Source organism: Cervus canadensis, chromosome 4, assembly GCF_019320065.1.
Source record: "Cervus canadensis isolate Bull #8, Minnesota chromosome 4, ASM1932006v1, whole genome shotgun sequence".
In the NCBI taxonomy this organism is placed as follows: Eukaryota; Metazoa; Chordata; class Mammalia; order Artiodactyla; family Cervidae; genus Cervus; species Cervus canadensis.
The window spans coordinates 59,610,908-59,634,599 of record NC_057389.1 but is presented as its reverse complement, the minus strand read 5'-3'; the positions used below and the strand labels follow the sequence as shown (position 1 = coordinate 59,634,599).

The window sequence follows — 23,692 nt, the reverse complement described above, 5'->3', positions numbered from 1 at the left end:
CATGACCGTGAATACCCACTGAGGGGACTGGCCTCTGTGGGTCTCACTGAAGAGCTTCATGGATCTGGCACTGTGCCAGACAATAGACACCAAAGGAACCCAGACTCTGTCCAGTACATCTTGAAGAAAAAATATTTTTTAACTGAAAGCACGCAGGAGTGGTTCTGTCCTTTTCATGTCTGAGACAGGGTAGAGAGGATGGGTGACAAAAATGAAATACTGAGAAAGATTCTCACAGTTCAACTTTTATTAAAATTAAAGGAACATAAATTACAGGAAACTAGAACACGAGTCCTGTTAAAAGAATACATGTGAGGAACTGTTCTCCTCAGCCAGCGCTGTAACCGATGGAGCAGGTGACAAGTGTCTCACAAGCTCTGTGGTTCCTACCATCCAAGCAGAGAACACCCAATCAAGGACCTGACTCACGCAGTGTGGTGTACAGGGTGTCAGGGATCAAGTCTGCCTGCCAATGGACAGCCACACGGACACAGCACCCACACAGACATACAGATTCAGTGCCTTGAATTTGCTTTCAAAGAAAGTATTTTACACGTTATGTACGAATTAAACAAGAAGTCCAACAAATGTTCTTATTGCCACTGAAAGGGGGGTAAAATAATTTGAAATCTCATAACCAAAGGTGAGAACGTAGCACTGGGGCACTTTGTTGCTCCAAATGCTCCGGTCCCATGCATTACTTCCTTGGCCAATGCTGAATCTGTAAGTCACGAGCCCCATGATAAGAGCTGCACAGGGGCTCTGAGGTTGTGATTATCCACTACAGAAGAGGCCTCTGACACTCCCAAATGTCGGAAGAGCTGCGAGCTCTCCTGCTTGGTCAATAGACACACAGCACGGCTGAACATGAGGGGCTTAGGACTCTAAATAGTGCAAAACCTTTTAAAAAAATACATTCTAACCTCCTCGCTTCTCTAGACAAACAGAAAAACTCCAACTAATTGGATTACGAGTTTGCTTAGCTTCCCAACTTGATCCATCAAGGTACGAATGGGGAGCGCAGAGGCAAGTCAAATGGCACCTGTCCCAAAAATAATAAAGATTCTTTAAATGAGACTAATTGGCAGATAAATACACAAAATAGAGCCTGGAGTGTAGACACAGCTCAAGAGACGAGTAAGTTGTAAGTGTAGTATGGACATCTGCAAAGCACATGCTGATCACATTCTTAGCAGGGACCATGACCACTCTTTTCAAGTTCCTTGACAAGATGTTTTCTCAAGAGACATACATCATCCAGCAGCAAAGGGCTTAGTCCTGAAGCTCTGAAGAACAAGGAGATAGGAAAGAATGAAGACTAGTCAGCTGGACCTAGAACCTCCTTGGAGTATATGCTGAAGGGCAGGTCTTTCCCTGGGCTTCTCCATGCCAAACTCCAGGCCAGACCGTGAGAGATGCCAGGAGAAGGGCCAACCAGACTCACCCTGCCTCACCCCTGCCAAAAGCCTGTCTCCAGGAAAAGCAGACAGGCATCTTAGGTGGGTAAGTGCTGCTTCAGGCTTAATGTTAAACTCTAAACAACTGAAGAAACACCAGTGATTTGTGTGTTTTTTTGGCAATCTCCCTTGCAATGTGGTGTTAAGAAAGAAGCCTCCAAGTCAGCCTGGAGCTACTGAAAAATCAGACTGGGTAAGGTGAGAAACAAAGGGAAAATACCTACAGGCATGAATGATGTTAGAGACAATGACACAATAGAACATAACATTTCATTATCATGGATAATAAAAAGCAATTCAAATATTGTGAAAAATTATTTTATAAAAATATCTACATTAAAACTTTAGCCTGAAAGCTATAGCTTCAGTTTTATAAAAAGGCAATCTTTGAAAGCATCTGGCTCAGGAAGATACAAACATTACACAACAGATATCAAAGTAAGACAGCTCAGAAAGCATCTTAGGGGATATTGCAACTGGTTTGTCACAAAAAAGAATTAAGTATTCTTATTGCATAGCAGAAAATGAGGTCACTTTCATTTGCATAATACTGCAACTTTTTAGATGGAGAGATGCCATTGGGTACTTAAGAGAAATAACTTTGGAATTCAGAGTCTGACTTCTCTGTTGTCCAAATCAGTATCCAAGCAGAGTCTAAACTGCTTCTAACCTCAGGCTGCAATTCCATTTCATTACTGTGATCAGACTTCAGATACGCCACTGGCAAAGCGGCATTCATAAGCAGTTGCGCCCATCAGAATAGGGGTATGGGGGGCTCACCTACCACATGACCAGCACAGACTTGAAAATAAGTCTATTGTGCCCACTGTAGGGAGAAAATCATATGGTGGTAAAGGGAGAGCTAGTTTTGGATGGCATCTGTGGGCAGATACAGCACATTGGCTTTTTGGTGATGACGTACCAGTGTTCTAGTCCCCGTGAGAAAGGACGCATGGAGGTGAGATGAACACAGCCTCAGAACACTGCCAACAGGGGCAGTGCTTCCTGGGCAGGGAGACGTAAGAAGGGGCCAACAGCAAAAATCCAAAAGCAGAAAACACGCTGGCTAGCTCTCATGGAGGGGACCCTCTGTGGGAAGATAACCATGAACAGTAGCCTCCCCTACACAAGCATGATAAGCATGAAAGTTCAGCTTCTAAGTGTTGGGGGTACTTCACGTTTTATCTGAAATCAGGAGCTGTGTGACAGCACATATCAGACCCCAACCCCCAACCTTATCACCAACACACACACACACACACACACACAGCCTGAAACAAAGTCCCAAACCTTCCTCAGAGAGGGAGGAGAACAACATTTGGAACAGAATGCACATTCCTTCAGCTTCTGATCCAGAGTCAGGCAGAGCTCTGAAACCACAGCCACCTCTGTGCCAGGTAAGGGTGGAACGTCCAGCTAACAGCACGTCTTGATCTCTTTGGATCTTTGGAACTGTTCTTCTAGGTCCATAAAAGCTGGATATTTCAGCCTCTTCCCAAGGCTGCTAAAGACCCTGGGTGCCTTGGTGTTCTCCAAACATCTCGCTGATATAATATCTGCTCAACATCATAAGGAGATGCTTCCCCCTCAAGAGAGTTGAGTGGTTCGTGCACAATAAATATACAGTAAATACACAGAGTGGCCAACTCGCTGGGGAGAGTCCTGGGTTTCTAACTTGGGGTGAAGTGGGGAGAATGCCAGCCTCCTGCAACATCTGCTTAGAAGGGGCCCAGTTGTATCAGAAGTCCAACGTCATTGTTCATAAAGCTCCTTGGCTCCCTAAGGGTGGACTCTGACAGCAAGAAGGGTAAATCCCAGCCCCCAAGTTGTGAGGCTGCTCCAGACATAAGATCTCCCCTCCTTATGCTGGAAATTCCAATATAAGCAACTTGCTAGTTCAGGAACAGTACAGCCTTAAGGTTCTTTTTTTCTTTTTTTTTTAATGCAAGTGAGTCTGTGCAACCTCAAATATCCCTCTCCAGATGTCTGAAGTTCTGTCATTAATCATTTTCACCTGTGAATTAGCAAAGCTTTCATCAAGCTCGTCTCAAAATGCAAGTATTCCTGAGAGACATCGCACATCCAGGGCCTACCACCATGTCCTCCCTCACGGAAGCAAGGAGTGGGATTTCTGAGGGTTGGAGAGATGGTATAGGCCTGGAATGGGGGAGAGTACAGGAAAGGAGGACAAGGGTGTCAGACAGACTAGAACCTTCCTCACAGACTGGAACTGAGGGCCAGGGCCAGCCAGTATACCCCTTTAAGGTCATCCATGTCCATGTGAATCATACATGACTCCATCCAGTGCAAGGAAAAACCTATCTTTGGGTTTGGAGGTAGGGTGACCTTTTACCTCACCACCAAACCAGAACACTTATGAGAGTAAAATGGGATGCTCTGAATAATTAAATCTGGATAATAAGTATAAACAGAGGCTGTCCTATCCCGGGAAAAACCAGAAGTAGGGTCTTCTCTGAGACCACTATGGGCAAGGACTAAAGCCCTACCACTTGGTTTTGTTGCTTTTGTTTCCCACATATTTTTTTCTCCAGTGTGTTATTCAGTGCTTCACTGAAGAGCTAGTTTTATCAGCTGAAGAGACACAAAATCTTCCAAACTTGGAATCCATTACATCAAAGACCAGGGGCCCGGAGACCAGGCAGTTCTGACGAGAACTTCCGGGAGAAGAGGTGAAGGAAGAGCACCCAGCCGAGGGGCTGGAGAACCCACGGTCCTAGTTCTAGCACCCAGAGGACGCAGGGCAGCTTCAGGAGAGCCCCGCTCCTCTGCAGACAGTGCCAGTGGTCTAGGCCAGTACATGGGCCTGGTCATTTCTGGACATTCTTGGCATGTCCAACTGCACTTCCAGTAGAGAGCAGCTTTAGTAGTCTCAAGGTCCCCATGGGCCAATCCAGAAGAGAGGCTTCTGTGACTTGTTTTTTAGCACAGCAGAAGGATCAGTAGTACAGAAATGGAGTAGACTGTCATCATCCCCCAACTTAGTGAAGCAAAAGGTTCTGTGCACGCATGTACACACACACACCCCTGCACACACACACACACATACACACACGTACACACAAAAGTTCCAGCTTCTCTAATACCCCTATAGAAACAGACACACACACACACACACACATAGTGCTCAAAGGTGCAGCCAGAACTATCAGGAACCCACTCCTCAGGGCAGGGGACAAAACACCTCATGGGAGCCAGGGGTCAATCACTGTCTTCCCACCCAGACAACACTGCCAAGTTAGAGGAGGGCAGTTCCCGCCCCACTGCAGACTCCGGCAGCGAGTGGCATCCAACCAGCGTGGTCCTGCTGCGCTGAGTCACAGGCAGCACCCCTCCCTTCCTCCACCTCCTGGCAGTGGGAGTTGGGGTCACAAGGGCTTGTGAATCACAGCAACACCTAAGATGAAAGGGGGAGAAAGTTACCATATTATTAATAGTTTCTGCAAACTTATTCAGAGTCTCAAGGAGATCATGAACAACATCCCAAGCCACAGTCAAGGGAAATAGGGATGGCTTATACCCAAACACTGAAGGGCTTGTGGACTCAGGTTGTCAGCAGCTGGCTGCTTCCTGCTGTAACAGCTAAGTACCCACAAGATGCTGAAACATAAAGCACAGTCCCTCAACGACACAGATGAGAGATCTCACCTCGCATCATCACACCAACTCATCTCATACTGTAATGACTCCTCTTTCCAGCACTCAGCACCCTCACTGGAAACCTCACAGCTCTAAGTTTGTATCACTTTAAGAGAAGTGATGAGTGATTCATGTCCCCTTTTAGCAGACATGGAAATGAACTGGAAAGAACAATGGACTGACTTCATGGCAACAAGAACAAGTAAATTCCCATCCTAGCTCAGCCACCACTCAAGCTGCATTGTGGCTTCAGATAAGTCCATGTACCTCTTTAGGCTCCATTCCCACATATTTAAGCTCATCTAACTGAATGTGAAAATGAAAGTCACTCAGTTGTGTCTGACTCTTTGCAACCCCATGGACTATACCTTCCATGGAATTCTCCAGGCCAGAATACTGGAGTGGGTAGCCTTTACCTTCCCCAGGGGATTTTCTCAAGCCAGAGATCGAACCCAGGTCTCCCGCATTGCAGACAGATTCTTTGCCAGCTGAGCCACAAGGGAAGCCCAAGAATACTGGAGTGGGTAGCCTAAATCTTCTCCAGTGGATCTTCCCAAGCCAGGAATCGAACTGGGGTCTCCTGCATTGAAGGCAGATTCTTTACCAACTGAGCTATCAAGGGAAGCCCATCTAACTGAAAGATCCCTCCAATGCTAAATTCTACGCTTGGATAAACATTCCAAACGTGTCTGTATGTGTTACTGTTTTAGCCAAGTTGAACCATACTCAACAGCTAACTTAGGAGCCTAAAATCTTACATGTAATGGGCTGCAGCTGTGCAGCAGACATTTGCAGGCAGACTCACCCAAAACCTCTTCTACTTGCTGTCCTCTGCTACTGAGAGGAGCAAGTTTTGAGCTCAGGTTCCCAGACTTCCTTGCAGCTAGAGGTGCTGCAATCCTGGCTCATGCAATTGTAAATACAAGCCCGCCAGTGCTGCAGCTTTGGCTTTCTCCCTTGACCTGCCCGGAAGAAGCGCACGTAAGGTGCAAGGGGCAGCAGGAGCTATTCATAAAGCTGGCAGAACAGAAAAGACAGGAGGAACCTGATTCTTCAATAACAGTCTGAACCCCCAGGCTAGCCAGGGACTCCTTTCTGCCTGGGACAAATACATACATACAAATAAGATATTTCCTTATTTAAGCAAGTACCTGACAGGTTTTCTGGTACCTGCAGCTGAAACAAATTCTAATTTACAGGTAAGGTGTAACTAGGAGCCTTACTTTAACATGTTCCCATGACTAGACTATCAAATCTGGTTGAAAATGAGATTGAGAGAACATAGCTAAAAGAAAGCCCAGGACACCCAAATGTTGAGATTCTGTTGAGACATGCATTTCATGTTAATATCTGGATAAAGGTTCAGACAGAAAAGATCAGAGGTGGCAGAATCCAAGTCCTCAGACACAGACGTGCTGTCTGCCCTTCAGAACATCCTGCCTGCACCTGAGGCTCCTCCTTCTCAAGGTAGCATTTCTTTCAAAAGCAGGCTCCTGCATTGCTTTTTACATAAGCTTTGTGATTATAAAATAAAATATTCCCATTATGGAAATTTTAGATAACACAGAAGAACACCAAGAAAAAAAAATTAATCCCTACATACAAAGAGAATCACCATTCTCTTTTTTGGAATATATCCTGACTTCTAATAGTAGTCATAATCAGCCACTGAGAGGTTTCTACCTGCCAGACAGGCATTGTGCCAGGTGCTTTCCACATATTCTCACATTTCATTCTCACAACAGCCCCAAGAGGCTTGATATGATTTTATTTTCATTTCACAAATGAGAAAACAGGGGTTCAATCAGACTGACTGGCTTGCCCAGAGGCCCAGGGCTAGTGGCAAAGCTGGGACTTGAATTCAGATGTGACTCCAATATCCATTTCTGTAAGCAGGAGCTACTCCAACCCCTGTGACCCAGGACTGCTCAACCGAGCTCACATGGTACATACATTTCGCATCATCCTTTTTTTAACCTAACAGCCTGTCACAAACATATTCTCATATTAAAAACAAGTCCGCTGTATAAATATTCCACGGCTTATTTAGCTATGCCCCTCACATCTGAAAATAAGTAGTTCTCAGTTTTTTGCTATAATAAATAATGCTCCAATAAATAACTTTGTCCATAAATCTTTGCATGTCAGGCCATTTCCTTAGATTCTAAGATAATAGATTCACTCAGTCAATGGGTTTGAACATAAACTGAACATCTGCTCGTCTCCTTCCCACCTACTTCTGGAGTAAGCAGACAGTAAAGAAATGGACATGAAATATTCAGCACATACCCAAAACTCTAACTACTCACACCTGCACTTTCCCCTCTCATTAAGGCTCACATGGAGCCAAGGGGGCATCGTTCACTGGCCTCCCTGCCTCATATAGGAAAATGCCCTGCACCTTTCACTCAGCTTCGGAGAGAAAATGATAGTGCTGGTTTTAGTTAATAACAATGAGAACAGAACCACTCTAGGACCAGAATGCCCTGAAATCTTTTCTATTTAGTTGATAAAAATCCTCAATGAGGAAAAAAAAAAAAGGTAAAATAAGTTCATTAATTGAAGCCTTGGGCAGACGGAACGCCATACAAAGCCCTTTGAGCCTGCATGGCATAGTCTTCCTTTGCACTAAAATCCAAACAAAATGGAATAATGACCTTTCTAATGAAAAACAGAATAAGAATACCACTGGAGTCATAGTGAATGATAATGGTCATAAAATACTTAGGAGAATGACTGGCATATTGTGTGTGCTCAATAAATAAAGGTTAGCTCTAACTCTTCCAGTTTCTGGAGAACCAGAAGCTGAGCTACATAGATATATTTGCTTGTCTCCCTAGAGACCCTTGACCTCAGCCTCACCAACTCTGATCCTGTGCCCTGCACCTCACCAAAACTGTCACACACACCCCCCTACCAGGAATAAGTCTCCATAGGCACTTCTCTGGCCGTCCAGTGGTTAAGACTCCATGATTCCTATGCAGGGGGCATGGGTGCAATCCTTGGTCAGGAAACTGATTTCACAGGCAAAAAAAAAAAAAGCCTCTACAGCAGCTTCATCCCTCCCTCCTCTCTCCAGCCTCTTGCTTTACCCCCCAACCCTGAGTTATGGTAGCACAAAAGGCACGGGCTTAGGACTGGGTTTGAATTCTGACTCTGACACTTTTTTTAGTCACATGATCCTGGACAGATTATTTAAACATTCCAAACCTCAGTTTCATCATCTATAAAATGGAAGTATACAGTCTCATTCAACCAGAGGGTTGTTGAAAAGAGTATCTTGTTGGTAAAGATTTATAAACAACATTATTTACTGGCGCATTACTTATCTTAGCAAAAGAAGACTCTGAGAACTACTTAATGTCTGACATGAGGGGAAACAGCTAAGCTGTGGAATAGTTACCATATCTAACACACTGCTTTGTGGTGCAGGGAGTGGGTACCTGGCAAAAAACAGCTATCTCTGTGGCTGTGACCCAGCCTTCAAGTTTAATTAGGCTTCGTCTCCTCCAGGAAGTATTCCCTAACTCTGCCACTTCTCGCATGTCATGTCCTAAAGCCTGTGTAGCACATTTCCTTTAGAACTTACATGTACATTATCTTGTATTTCCTGGTTTTGGAGGCTGGTCAGGAAGGGCAATGAAATTCTAAAACCTCTTATGACACTCAGATCAGTTGGAACAGATTCCCTGGAAGAAGAGTTCAGAGGCTACCTTCAACTTCACTGGGGAAATGAGTGCTAATTATGGGTATCTGTCACGGGCACAGCATGAAGGAGTGGTGACATGTGACAATCATCTGCCATCCCTGGAGGAGGCACTCGATCCCAAGTTAAGCAAACTGACCTGGGCCCCACCTGCCCCAGCCCATCCCCGGCCCCAGTGTCGGGGTGCGGGTGGGGTGGAACACACTGACCTGCATAGCTCCGCCCTGTGCTCATGTTGGTTGGCAGCAGCGTCCACTTGTCAGTGACAGGATTGTAGTACTCCACCGAAGCCAGGTTACAGGATCCATCATCCCCTCCAACCACATACAGGAGCCCATTCACTGCACAGACCCCTGGGAATCAAATAGAGGCCAGAGGAGGCATGAGAGCAGGAGCACAAGAGAAGGGGCGAGAGACAAGTCTAGATTGCCCTGGGGGCACTCTTCCTTCCCTTTGTGGTAGCACAATAGATACTTGGCTCCTTAGGTTTAAGTCTGCTCAATGAATGAACACCCAACAGTCACTGGGCTCTGAGGAGCCCCCTTCCTAACAAAGTCATCTCTCTGACCAGGCAGCTTTCACAAGGATACAGGCCCACAGATGTTCCCAGATCTTGACCCTATAAATAGGCACGGAGCACCATAGGTACAGGCCCCAGTCTACTGCACAGGGCGCACAGGCCTCCCGCGCTCAGTCTGAGCTGATAAAGAAGACAACTCAGGGGATCTCACCCACACCACTTCTAATCTGCTTTCCCTGAAAAGCCCTGTTTCATCAACACTGTGGGGCACTAATGCTTGTGCTTATGATCCCTTCACACAACTGGTGTCTAAATCCACATACCGTTTTCAGGCACAAGGCTTTCTACCCACCCTGATCTCAGAGGCAGCAGGTTTGGGGGCAAGGTCTCATGTAACAGGGACTCAAGAGTAGGAAAATGTAAGTACTGCTCATCAAGACTTTAAAAGGCCACAGTCCAATATTCTGTGTCCTTTTTCAAAATAAGATTCAGGGATTATGTGCTCAGATGCTTGTGTCCAACTCTTTACAACCCCATGGACTTTAGCCCAGCAGGCTCCTCTGTCCATGGGGATTCTTCAGGCAAGAATACTAGAGTGGGTTGCGATGCCCTCCTTCAGGGAATCTTCCCAACCCAGGGATTGAACCCATGTCTCCTCCACTGCCAGCTGGATTCTTTACCACTTTTGCCACCTGGGAAGCCCTAATTCAGGGGTTGTGCAGTACTCTTGCCTGGAGAATCCCAAGGACGGAGGAGCCTGGTAGGCTGCAGTCCATGGAGTCACTAAGAGTCAGACACGACCAAGGGGCTTCACTTTCACTTTTCACTTTCATGCATTGGAGAAGGAAATGGCAGCCCACTCCAGTGTTCTTGCCTGGAGAATCCCAGGGACGGGGGAGCCTGGTGGGTTGCCGTCTACAGGGTCGCACAGAGTCGGACACGACTGAAGCGACTTAGCAGCAGCAGCAGCTTCTGTGTGCTTAGTTGCTCAGTCATGTCTGACTCTTTGCGATCCCATGGACTGTAGCCCACCAGGCTCCTCTGACTATGGGGATTCTCCAGGCAAGAATCCTGGACCTTCCCAGCCCAGGGACTGAACCCAGGTCTCCCTCATTGCAGGTGGATTCTTTACCATCTGAGCCACCAGGGAAGCGCAAGAATACTGGGGTGGGTAGCCTATCCCTTCTACAGGGCATCTTCTGGATCCAGGAATCGAACTGGGGTCTCCTACATTGTACGTGGATTCTTTACCACCTGATCTACCAGGGAAGCCCGATTGAGGGGTGGGTGATGCTCAGAAAGTAGTAATTACCAGTGTTGGTGAACATACTCTCAAATACTGGTGAGTATAAAAGGCACCACTTTCCTGGGTGATGTCAAAAACACATATACTCCCTCTGAATCCAAGATTTCACTTCTGACCTTTTATTCTAAGAAATAATTTTAAATGTGTGCATTAATTAGCTATAAAGGCTATTTATAACAACCAAAGCATTACTTACAGAAAAGATGGAAATGACCTAAATGTCCAATAGCAGCCTGGCTCTTTAAATTATGTTACAGCCATTTAAAATAATATTATGTAAATAGGCTTAGTGTTATAATAAGATATTCATAAAAGATTGGAAAGTGGATCTAAAAAGGCAGGTTTTAATAAAGTAGTATTACAGAAAGATTCCATTTTTGTTATAAAAAATAGAAATATCTATTTGCGAATGTGGGCATACATGTGCATTTACATCTAAACCGAATTCTTGCATTAGCTGCCTTGAAGGTTCTGTAATTCCTCATTCATGTGGCTCAAGGCCAAATGTCAGGTTATATCACAGCAGGCTTAGACAATGAGCAAATTAATAAACTCCCCTCTATTTACACTTTCAACAAGTCAGCTGCAAATGGGTTTATCGAGCAGGTAATTTGAGCATAAAGGAAATAAGTATGCCTGAAAGTCACCCACTTGTATTTCCAGCCAGGGAAGCTGGGCTGAGCCAACACTTGGATAGAGTGAGAAGGCAGAAAGCAAGACATACCAACATAAGACACAACCCATAGGGAAAAGGTCTAAAGGGAAATGGTTTAATAGAGGTATCAGCCTCCAGGAACAAATCTAAACACTCTAAGGAAAATCATTCCTACAGGAAGGAAAAGGGGAGGGGAAGGGAAGGGAAAGAGAGACAGGAAATACAAGCAAGAGAATAAGGAAAGTGGTCCTTTTGGATAATGGATCACAAATCCTTTCATGGATACCACTGAAAGGAAGGAAATCAGTTTCTGGGGGAAAGCGAGAGGTTCTTTTAGCCAGACATCAGCAAAGAAAAGATAGAACCAAGTGTCATTGTGTGGCCCTATCCACACAGCCCTAGGCTTAGCTACTCAACAAAGCCATTGGGCCTGGGCACACAGCTCCTCCGGGCCTGAGTCCATCCATGTGCGGTGAAAGTCACCATGCTTCACCAGGAGGGAAGGAACCTTCTGCCTCTGAGAGGGGGCCCTCTGGATAGCTTTGGGGGTTCCATGCTCTCCCTGCCCAGCAAATGGACACTCCCTGCTCAGGATACAAGCTCAGCCCCAGGCCATGGGAGCTCTCCATTCTGCCTCTTTTAGGGCCAGTGTTTGCAAGGAGAAAACACCCACAACCTCCCCACAAGGAAAAGAGGGAGGAGCCATCATATTACCTGCATTGCGTCGGCACATGTTCATGTCTGCCACCTGCTTCCAGGTGTTTGTTCCAGGATCGTAAACCTCAACACTCTTCCTCACCAAGGGCCCATCGTGCCCACCTGTGGCGTACAGCTGCCCACTGAGGACCCCAACCCCTGAAAGGCAGAGCACAGAGTCGCAGCCTCAGGTTGGCTGCCACAACCAGAAACCAGGAGGCCTGGCACCCGTCCTGGACAGCCATCACCAGCAGGGTGACATGGGGAGCACTATTTTGTCTCTCTGTAACTCAGGGTCCTCGTCTGTAAAACAAATATAATGACACCCTGCCTGCCTCATAAAATTGCCAACCAGAAAACCTCCAAATAGAAGGCAAATATGACCTCATTTCTATTTAAAGACATGTAAAAATACATATAATACGTGTGTGTGTATTAAAGAGACTTAAAATGGAAACTACACAGCAGGTGTGCTGAGATCATGACTGCTGAGACCTCCCTGTTTATCTGGAATCAGAAGCTGTCCTTTCTGCCCCTGGGCTCTCCTCCTAAGGGGCAGAAGGGCCCTGAATCACTCTCAGTGGTGATAAGCCTCAACTGAGGGCCAGGACTGCATCATTTATAGGTTTCAGCATAACCTTTTGACATTCTCTAATACAAGTCAAGAGAATGTCACCCTTTAATACAAGAGGATGAGATGGTTGGATGGCATCACCAATACAATGGACGTGAACTTGGGCAAACTCCAGGAGATGATGAGGAACAGAGAGGCCTGGCGTGCTGCAGTCCATGGGGTCACAAAGAGTAGGACAAGACTGAACAACAACAACAATACAAGTCAAGGAAATAAAATCCAGAAAGCAGGTGGGTGGCACAGTGCCCTAGGAAGGGCAGCTGATGCGGTGGCCAGAATACCTGGGTTCTGGACCTGTGTCTTCAACCTGCCCACCAGGTGGTGCTGCCCTTTCGAGGCCTTGGTTCTCGCATGTATAGTGAGGGAGCCGGACTAAATGGGTAGTTCCAGTGAACCACAGACTACTCCACTCCATGGACAGGCTGCAGCTCAGTTAGCTGGGGAATTTTTGAAAATATAGATTTCCACAGCCTCACTCCCAGAGACATTGGCCAGGAATCAGAAAAAGTACCTCAGGTGATTGGGACATGCAGCCAGGTTTCAGACCCAAGGTCTCAAGTTCCAGAATATAAACTTCACGTGGACGAGAACCATGCTTGCCTTATCATGTAGGTTGCCCTGTGCCTAACAGCACGTAATAGGTTCTCAACAAATACTGCTTGAATGACAAGACGTATAAAATTCCACCAGTAATTATGCGGGTGTGCAAATGGTTCCTCGCAGTTGCCCTAAACTAACAGCAGATGGTGGTGTTGCATCAACAGTGGCTATCTGATGGACTCATGTTAATAAACACAATTCAGTGTGTTCCCAAGCTGCCTCACCTTCCCCTCCTCCATGTGCAGAGGAAGGAGCACACGCTGGAACCTAGAGATGGCCTCTTTTCCGCACATCCATCTGCTGGCACTGCACACCCCTGCTGAGGAGGCAATCAGGGACATTGCGCCCTTCTGCGGCCTCCTCCCTAAAGTTCACACAGAGGTGAACACAGTGTGAGCCACCGGGGCCCCCATGCCAGGGTCTCTGGGTCTTTAGTCACCAAAGAACACCTACTAGGGCAAGTACACAGGTGCCCAACTCCAGAGGGGAGGCTTCCCTGAATCTTAGGGAGGTGAGGCACTAAAGAAATGCTGCCCCAGGAACCTGAGCCCAGGGCACTGAGGAAAGAATCCACCTGGGGGAAAGAGACCGTCCCCTGAATTGAGGTCACTGTGCCTCCCTCGTCACCATCCAGGGCCTCTGGCCCAGGTGAGAGGCACAAGCAGCCTGAGGGACACCCACTCAGCAGTGACCCTTGGGCAGCCTGACACAGAGCAGTAAGGCCTCCAAAGGCAGCTCTATCCACAGGAGGAGGCTGAATTTTCTGAGGTGGCTTTGTGCTCGGCTTTGCTCAGGGTTGACCCTGCACACTTTCTGCTCCAGGTGCTCCCAGGAACAGCCACACACCTCAGTGTGCTGCTCTGCTCCTTAGAAGCTGCCCTGCTCCTGGGCTGTGACCTCTTACTCTCACACCTCAGTCACACATAGGATTTCCAGTAAGTACAAAGAAGACTCCAGCAATACTATCAACCGAAATTGCTAAAAGAGCCCTGTGAAGGAAGGAGAATCAGGAGACTTGTGAATTGAACTGAACCCTCGGGAACACCTACTGCAACTCACTCATCTCACATCTGAGGAAGCGGAGGCCAAGACCACATAGCACGCTCGAGTGGACCCAGAACCAAGGTCCAGACCTCCTGCCCTCCACTCATGTGCTGCGTGTTTAGGAAGAGCCAACCTGTCAGGATGGGCAGAGACAAGCTCCCTAAAAATAGCCTTCCAAACACAAATGCTTCTTAAATGGAATCATACAGCTTTTTTTTTTTTTCTAACTAGTGAGTGAGTATACAGTGATTCTTGAAAAATATTAAAACAGCCTAAAAAAAAATAAAACAGCCTAATTTTCAAGGAATGCTGAGGAAGTGGTCATGTGTCTGGTGGTATAAAATGAGATCATAACTCAAACTTCAAAAATACAAAAAAGATAAAGTAATAACATTGTGGGGAAAAGCTCTCAGTTGTGGCTTCCCTTCCCAGAAGTCACATGGCCTACCCGCCAGCCGGGGTGGTCATCAGTCACCATGCCGCAGAGAGCCGGTGCCCAGCCCCCAGCGCCTCCGTCTGCCCTCCAAGACCCTTGCCCCTGGGCCCCCAGGTGACGGGGCAGACCAAGCCGGGAAGAAGGGGCTGCTGCTTCACTTCCCGGAAAATCCCAAAGCTCCTGGTCTCCCCCCAGGAGGCCAAAGTGGGCCACACATGGGGATTTATTCTCCTCCCACGTCAGGAAGGGGGAAAAGTTGGGGAAGAGACACCAGTTTATCTCCAAATACGAACCTGACTTTTGACCCCCTAAGACAAAGACAAGCAAGCTTTAGCTTTTCCAGGGAAGACTGAGACTTCATAAGAATGAGACTCAGATAATCTGAGGTCAGAAAAAGATAACTTTGAAGGGAGACAGACCTGAGTAGGAATCCTGACTCTGCCAGTGACTAATGAAAATGACAATGACAGGACCTCGGGCTAATTAACCCCTGGCTGACTCACTTTCTAAATCTGCTGAGTGGAGTTACGTTGTGTGAGCTACATTGTGAACTCCTGCAGGGCTGTGATGAGGATTTAATATGAATGAGGCATAGATAGTGCTTATTAGGACAGCACCTGGCACATAGCAAGTTTCACTTTCAAGAAATGTGGACATCTCCAAACAAATGGAAGAGATGACGATGAAGGGAATATGATCCCACTGGTTCTCTACAAAGGGATCCCCCTGAGAAAGGTTAACTTGCTGCAAAGGTGCAAGTGGGATTATATATACTGAAAGCAGACAGGAGGGAGGGAAAATAAGGAGAACGTTAAGCTCTTGGCCTCCAGACCCACAGGTGAGAACAAACACGGCCTGCCCGCTGAACCCCGACTCCCCACCCCCACCCCATACCTGCGCCGCTGCGGCGAGTGCTCATGTCCGCCACGTATGTCCACTCATTGGTCGCTGGGTTGTACTGCTCCACAGTGCTCAGGCACTGGCGAGAGGCCCCATCATAGCCCCCGACGGCATACAGCTTCCCTGCAACAGACAAAGTGGCCAGGGGTGGGGATGCTTCGGACCCTGGCATGGAACCGGAGAGTAGCTGAAACTCCGCCTGTAACCCGCTGGCACACCCTCACCTTTATCAGGGTTCAGGGCTCCTTCCCCAGGAAGACCAACCGACTTACTCCCCAGCCAGAGCAAGCATCCTTCATGACTCTGCCTCCTACTTCCTCTTAAGCCCTGGGCTCCTCCTCAAAGCAGTACTGAAGCTTTATCTAAAAAAGCACCCCAAACACCCAGTGTGAAGCTATGGCCTGGCATCATCAGGGCTCAACGTATTCTCACTGGTGAACTACATCAGATCTTCTCCAGAACAAGGCGCCGGGGAGATGGAAAGTTTAAGGGCCCCCGCTGCAGCCAGGCTGGCAGACTTTCTGGCTAAAGGCTCACAACAGCAGACAGAACAAATATGGAAAGATATTCTCCAACAGGAACCCAAACGTTGTCTTCACCATGCTTTGTACTCTATCCACAACCAGGCAGGCAAAGCGTGTGAATGGAGTGCTCTGTGTGCACTCTGGGCTGGAGTGGCTGGAATTGATCTGTAGATCCCCTTACAATTTCTGAGCCATGCACAAGAACCCCGAAGTACCATCATCTATTTTTTTTTCTTTATCTTGGAATAGGCAAAGTTTTATTTAACCAAAAACAAAAAGTATAATCCTGAAGAAAAATATTGATCTACTGGATTACATTCAAGTTAAACTTTAAAAATAAAAATTGAAGGATAATTGCTTTACAATGTTGTGTTACTTTCCGCTGACCATCACCTATTTTTAAAATAAAGTACCATAAGCTATTATCAAAGAGCATCATTTTGGCCTAAGGATGGTGGTGAGGTTGGGCAAGGGGGCAGGAAACTGGTATTTGAGCTCTCTCAGAGAGATTCAAACATTTGAATTTAACACGTAGTCTTAGAATGCAGTGGGATTCTGTGTGTGTGTGTGTGTATGTGTGTGTGTTGGGTGTGGGGGTCCTACTTCATCTGAGATCTCAGTTCTATGGGGGACCTTGGAGTTATAATAAGGATCTACACTATAATAAGTGTATAGTAAGGATGTATACTAGCTACAGGCTAAATAAATACCACCAGATGCAAATCTACTTAAAAGGTTACCTAATCAAAAGATTCTTTTTGGTCAATATACACTTTCTTAATGGAGAGACACCAAGAATACAACCAGTATGTGAAAAATCTACAATTATTTTAAGTCAGAAAGAGATTCTCAGGCTGAGAACCATGTTCTACCATCAAGACTTTACCACACCAAATGTAAAATTATTTCTTCTTCTATCACTGAGCCTGGTTTTGTTTTCTGCCTCAGAGCCCTCTCAAGTGGCCCTTTTGCTCTCTAGCCAGACAGCAGAACCCTGACTCAGATAGGCTCCCCCAGGACCCAGGCTACTCTCAGGGTGTGTGCTGGCTCAGAGGTAAGCACCTGCCTGGACAGCTATCCATCAGCAGGGAGGAGACAGGCTAGGGGTGTGGAGGAGATGAGACGCTCCTGAGGGCAACCCCAGTCTCTAAAACACACCATCTCTGCTCCGTTGGGAGCTTGTGCCTCATCTTTCAGCCTCACTGTCCCTTTTCCTGCATAGAGATTTTTCAGGGCAGCTGGTAGCTATTGATCCTGGTTTTCCTGCTTCTGTCCCCAGTTGTCGATCAGGCTGTGACGCCGTGGTAAGGAGATGAGGACAGGGAGGTGGGTTCTGTGCAGACAGTGTGGGGGGCTGTATCTGCAGGGCCTCGGGGAATGTAGCATCCACTGAAGATCCTGCCTGAACATGCCCACCGAAGCTGCCCGTTGGACTCTGCGGCCCCAGGGTGATCTGCAGCCGAAAGAGCTTCAAATAAGATAAATAAACCCCCAGTCTGTCCTCCATGTCAACAGGGTGTGATACCACACAGCACTCTGCCATGCAGAACATGCTTACAGAAGCCTCTGTCAAGGGGGGTCAAGAGGAGTATTTCTGATGAGCACCATGAAGGCATCTCCTCTAACTCCCATCAACCATCTCAACCCTGTGTCAGCTGAAAAAATACCCACTCAAGGTTTCTCCTTTCAGGGATATGCTATTTTTAACCCCTACTCTATTGTTTGATATTCCTGACTAAGGAGCAAGGGGGGGAAATGGGAAGGTGGCTAGACAAAGCACTTACGCTTGGCAGACAAATCAATTTCTGTTTCACCAGAAGGATGAGATTGCAAGAAACAATTTATCTTGGTAGGAGGACAAAATCCTTGCACTTACTAAGGTGACTTGTTCGGTGTGTTAGAACAATATACTTTTAAATTAAAATTTAAACTGCACTGGTACAGACCAAGAAATGCAGCAAGAGAAAATTACATTTCTATTAATGTCTAACTCCCTGCCCGACACTCTCCCCGAAGCACGTGTATGAACTGTGTGTACACGTGAGAGAGAGGAAATGCCTGTGTACCTGTGTGAATGCCTAGATTTTCAGCTAAATTCCCACTTCAGGACAGGCTAATGAATCAGTGTTGTCCTGTGAAGTGTAACAGTTTAGTCCAAATAATACTCTATGCTTTAATATGTTGAAATCATACATATTTCTAAAACTCCTCTCAATTATTAATAACATTTGCTAATGGTCTGAGTTAGAATTTAGAGATCTGGGTTCAAGGAGTGGCTGTGCTGTTTACCAGGGTGGGACAGGCACACTGATTACTCCTCTGACTAGGTTTCCCCTTCTGGAGAATGGAAAAAATCTAAGTCCTGCCCTTCTTCTTCAAAAGAATTTCAGGAACAAAATGAGAAACTGGATATGAAGGCACTTAGAGCTCCAGTGCACTGTCTAACCAGGCCCCAGACCTCACCACTCCTCCTACCTCACCACACATATCCTTCCTGACCAAGCAGGACCCAGCACCAACCTACCCTTCAGTGACTAATCAGAACTGGGGAAAGGAACCTACCTCACTCAAGGCTCTGCTGACAATGCTCAACATAAAATATGAGGACAAAATCGATTGAACAACTGACTCTCACCACCCCCACACACACTATACTCCCGGGTTATACTTTGACCCTGGACCCCCCAACTTGTAATATAGACAAGCGGCCAAAACAAGAGCCCAGCATTTTCCCTCTAGGCTCCTCCTAGTACCCCCAGTCTAGCTCACCTACTTTCTAGCCTTGGGCCAGTAGCTACACCTCTCTGAGTCTCAACTCCTCTCATCCGCCAATCAGGATACTAGCACCCAACTCCGCAGGAAGGAAAGGAACAGAGCCAGGACACCGAGAGAAGGCCTGGGGGCCAGGGCAGGAACAGAAGCCGTCCGTTGTCGCTCCTTACCCTCCACGACGCCCACGCCCACACTGCTACGGCGCGTGTTCATCGGGGCCACGAAGAACCACTCGTTGGTCTTGTAGCTGTAAGCTTCTACCGACGCCAGGCCTGGGAGACAAGCGACTTGTGAGGTTTCTATGGCGCCAGGCCTCACCCTGCTGGGCTGAGAGTGAGGATGGGGGAAGAGTGCAGACCTGGGGGCCGAAAACCCGGGGAAGCATGACTCAGCACTACCTCTGCCTCACCATGCATCCCGTGGCACCTCCATAAATACACTTGCAGTGTGTCTGCCTGAGGGGACCACTAAGACCTGACCTAGAGAGTGGGCTGTGAGAGGGCTGAGGGTATAAAGTAAATCATAAAACCACAAATGGACTAAATACCTGAGATTGCCTCACTGAACACCTATTTCAACCCTCTTTCCCCTGTCTTCCTCAATTTTAGAGGCTAGAAAGATGAAAACTTGTCTTCCCAGACTTCCTTAGAGCTGGGGGTGACCAAGTCAATGCAATCTAAGCAGGATTTCTGAAATAGCCTTTGCTTTTCTGATAAGAGCCCCTCTTCTCAGCCCTGTCCCCTTCCCCCGACCCCACTACTTCTTGCTACCTGGAATACAAATGTATTGGCAAGAGCTATAATAGCCACCTTGTGACCATGAGGACAAGTCTAAGAGACTCTGCAAGATCCTTGAACAACTAAACCAAGTCAGCAACTGCCAACCTCTGAATTTGTTTCACAAGTAAAACAAAAGCTCTCATTTGTTTAAGCTATGACTTAGTCAGGTTTTCTACTAGCAGTCAAAAGCAATGCCTAAAAGAAACAATGCCCCACTATCCTTTGTTCTCTTTATTCCCAGTCCCCCCTCACTAGAAGCAGCCTCTGGAGGGGCTATATAACTTGGAATTACATGAAGGAGGCAAAAAGAAGGTTGAAAAACGTTACCAACTAGTGAAGACAGAAATGAAATTTCAGAGGGATAAAGCATATTGTTTTTCACGTCACTGGGGACCAAAAGAGTTAAGTGTTTACAGAGACATCCACCTGGAGATGTAAGAAGAGATAAGATAATTTCTCCAAGTCCATGTCCACCAGTATTAATAGTTTCTGATTCTGACTTTGGAGTGAGATGAACACCAGGAGCAAGGAGACGCTTCTGCAGTGTCACAGCCTTGCACAGCTTTAGTGGGGCAGCACAAAGGGCAATGGACAAAGGCTGTGTGACTCAAGCCAAGTCTCTTCCCACAACTGAACCTCAGCTCTCCCATCTGTTCAGCAGAGGGTTCAGATCATAGTCCTGAGAGACCCTCCAGTTGAGCTTGCTCTATGTTTTATCTGTGGAGTAAATGAGTTCCCAGACACTAGAAAGGAAAAAAGGGCCTCTTCTGAGAGTGGGGTACTTCCTGGAACCTAGAAATGACAGCACATGGACTGTGTTGTGTGTGTAGGAAGGTGTGACTCTGACTCACAAGCTGGGAGAGGAGGAAGGATGGGTATGTTCCTGGGACAGTGGCTACAGAGAGACCAAAGGTTGGTCAAAGAGCTGGCTGAGCAAACCAGGGTGGTGGGTTCAGTTATTCAGTTGTGTTTGACTCTTTGTGACCCCTTGGACTGTAGCCTGCCAGGCTTCTCTGTCCATGGAATTCTGCAGGCAAGAATACTGGAGTAGGTTGCCATTTCCTACACCAGGGGATTTTTCCCAACTCAGGGACCAAACCTGCGTCTCTTATGTCTCCTGCATTGGCAGGAGGATTCTTTACTGCTGTGTCACCTGGGAAGCTTCAAACCAGAGTAACATGGAGTGCATGTCTCAGGCTGGATGGTGACTGAGTCCGGGACCTACCAGTACTGCCATCAAAGCCCCCCACGGCATAGAGCAGGTCATTGAGCACAGCTGCACCCAGCGTGCTCCGGCGCTCCTGCATGCTGGCGATGGATGTCCACTGGTCCTTCACCCCGTCATACACGTCCACTGTCCGCACACGCAGTGAGCCATTGAACCCGCCCACAGCATACACATGGCCAGCCATGAACACCACACCTGAGGCACAGGAAACCAAGGCATCAAGGTCATCTCAAACGGCTGATGACTCACGTTTTGATAAGTGACAATGTGGGAATGAGGCAGGCATATAAATACTGGTAGTTTAACAGAGAAGGTGATCTCCAACTTGTGATATTTGGAAGTCACTATGGGACTCATTGGATTTCCTCTCAGATTTGCATTGCTAATTTTATTTGTGTCAAGCAAATATTTGCAATAGCCTGAAGTCCCTAAGCACATAAGAACTGACCCCAGAAGGTACAGCTAGAAAATGTGCAGGTGGGGAAGGGAAAGGAAGGGAGTGTGGAATGCACAATGTTTTCAGAAACAGGGAGCAGAATTTCAGCACCCTGCAGAGACCTGCAGTGTGGGAGTGGGGGCTGGGGGGCAGCTGGGACACTGGCAGACCATGCGGCTCACCTGCTCTGCATCTCCTGGAGGGAAGCTCAGCAATCTGGTCCCAGCGATCCTCCTCGAAGTCATAGCACTCCACGCTGCGGATGGCCTTGGGTGCCTGGCCACCAACCACGATCATGACCTCCAGAAAGACAAGTGGACATTAGCTGGCTGCCCCAACATCCAGACTCATGGGTGACCAATCCCTACTACATACATGCTCACTGCTCAGGGTCCGTGGATGGTCTGAAATGCCAATTTACAGAGCTACATACATGAAGATGCTGCCCCCGCTCACCAACAGGTATGAATATTCAAGAAAAATCTAATGAACATCTTCCCACAGAAACACAATCATTAAGTCTATGCTTCCCAAGTGCCCCTACTCACAGTTGTACTGGGCGCATGTGCAGCCACTTGGGGCATCCTCTACAATCTGTGTGTCCTTAAGGACTGGGGGCAAGGAGACTAAATTTTATATTGAAACAAAATATTCATATATATCTCTCAACATCTGAATGTATTTCGGAATAGAGTATAGAATTTGGATGCATTTTTAAGATAAAATTAATTCAAAAATATTTTTGAATGCATAGACTGTAGGGGGTACTTATTCTTTGGAGTATGGGAAAAAATTTGTAAAACACTGTTTTGTGGTGGTTACCACAAAAATGTATGTAACTGATGATGTTCTGAAAAAGAATGCTACTAGTACTATTTCTACAAGTTAAGGTAGTAGCTACCACTGCCAGTCATCATGTGAAGTATGTTGTCATTCCTCCGTCACCACAACTCAGTGAGGTAGGTATTACCATCCACATTGATAGGTCAGGAAAGTAAAGCTCAGAGAATATAGGGAAACTGCCCAAGGTCACACAGCTAAGAGCAGCAGAAGAAAGACTGAAAGCCAAGTGCATCTGACACAGAAGTGAAGGCAGCCCCTCCCTGCTACTCACTGCCCCGCTCTAAAGACAGACAGGGTCTATGCCAGGACAGCTCACTACACATTGGTTTTCAAACTGCAGGTCACATTTCTTTGGTGGGTCATGAAATCAATTTTTAAAAGTTTCTATCAGCATACTTTTAATAGAACAGCACAGAAAATACCATAAGGATGTTATCTCATTAAATACTTGTTCTGGTTATACATACATGTATGTGTCTCCTGGAAAGCAATTTAGGCATATTTCTTAGTGTAGGATGTAGTATTTAAAAACAAACAAAAAAAAAGAAAGTCACTGTTTTGGCTGTAGCAAGAGAACGTCATCACTCCATTGTGGTATCCCCATCGCTATGACAACTGTCATGAGCTATTAATAAATAAAAATTAAAGCACCAGAGTTAACAAATTTTTACATATTTCAATAAGCTTATACAAATTTATGGCTGTCCCACGATGACATTACTCTCACTCACTCATTCCAATATGCTTTCTTAAGTGGAGAGAAAGAGATGAAGTCACAGGCAGACAATCAATATAAATCACAGGATCCTCTCATTACCTGAGGCTTGTCTTATTTACCCCAGTGGATCTCAAACTTCAGTGTGCATCAGAATCCCCTTGAGGGCTTGTTAAGCCACAAACTGCTGGGCCTCACCCGCAGAGTTTCTGGTTTAGTAGGTCTGAAGTGGGCCTGAGAATACACATTTCTAACAAGTTGATGTTGATGTTGCAATTCCAAGAGTCATACTTTGATAACCACTGTTTTACTCCCACAAATATAGGGACTTCCTGATGATGTGCCATTAACCATGTTTGCCATTATACTTATCATAGTGTTCTTTACTCCTCCTCAAAGTGATTTTGGGGGAAGAGTGATCATCAAAATCTGTGTCAGCACACAGGAGCACACCCCTCAGCTGAACATTATCCACCACAGAGGGAGACAGATATAGGGCTGACCACCATTGCTCAAGATCAATTATTTATGACCCAGGATTCTAGAATCAGGCTCGCCTACTGCCCATGTGGGTGGTCAATGGTCATCAGAGTTAGTCTGCAGCTCCTCTGTGACCAAGTGAGTGAACAGTGTTCAAAACCTCAGAATTCAGTTCTGACTTCTGGACTATCCCAAAGGAATCCAGGACACACAGTCCAGGCTTAGGGATGCTGTTGCCTCCAGAAATAAATGTTCTGCATTTGACTTTCCTTTGCTCAGAAGGTCTGCTGCTCTGTGCCAGGAG

General features: G+C 46.6%; 1 protein-coding gene across 3 annotated transcripts in view; it reads right to left on the bottom strand.

Moving 5' to 3' along the window:
• Nucleotides 1-229: 229 nt before the first annotated feature.
• Nucleotides 230-23,692, bottom strand: part of KLHL3 (kelch like family member 3) — a 124,728-nt gene continuing 101,265 nt past the window's right edge. For all 3 annotated transcript variants that reach the window (XM_043465430.1, XM_043465432.1, XM_043465431.1), the window contains 7 exons: nt 21,533-21,650; nt 20,912-21,109; nt 19,078-19,179; nt 15,606-15,734; nt 12,016-12,156; nt 9,030-9,173; nt 230-4,872 (listed from right to left, as the gene is read on the bottom strand). In XM_043465430.1, coding sequence (XP_043321365.1) covers nt 4,844-4,872; nt 9,030-9,173; nt 12,016-12,156; nt 15,606-15,734; nt 19,078-19,179; nt 20,912-21,109; nt 21,533-21,650 — 861 coding nt within the window. In that variant the 3' untranslated portion in view covers nt 230-4,843. The remainder of the gene's footprint in view (nt 4,873-9,029; nt 9,174-12,015; nt 12,157-15,605; nt 15,735-19,077; nt 19,180-20,911; nt 21,110-21,532; nt 21,651-23,692) is intronic.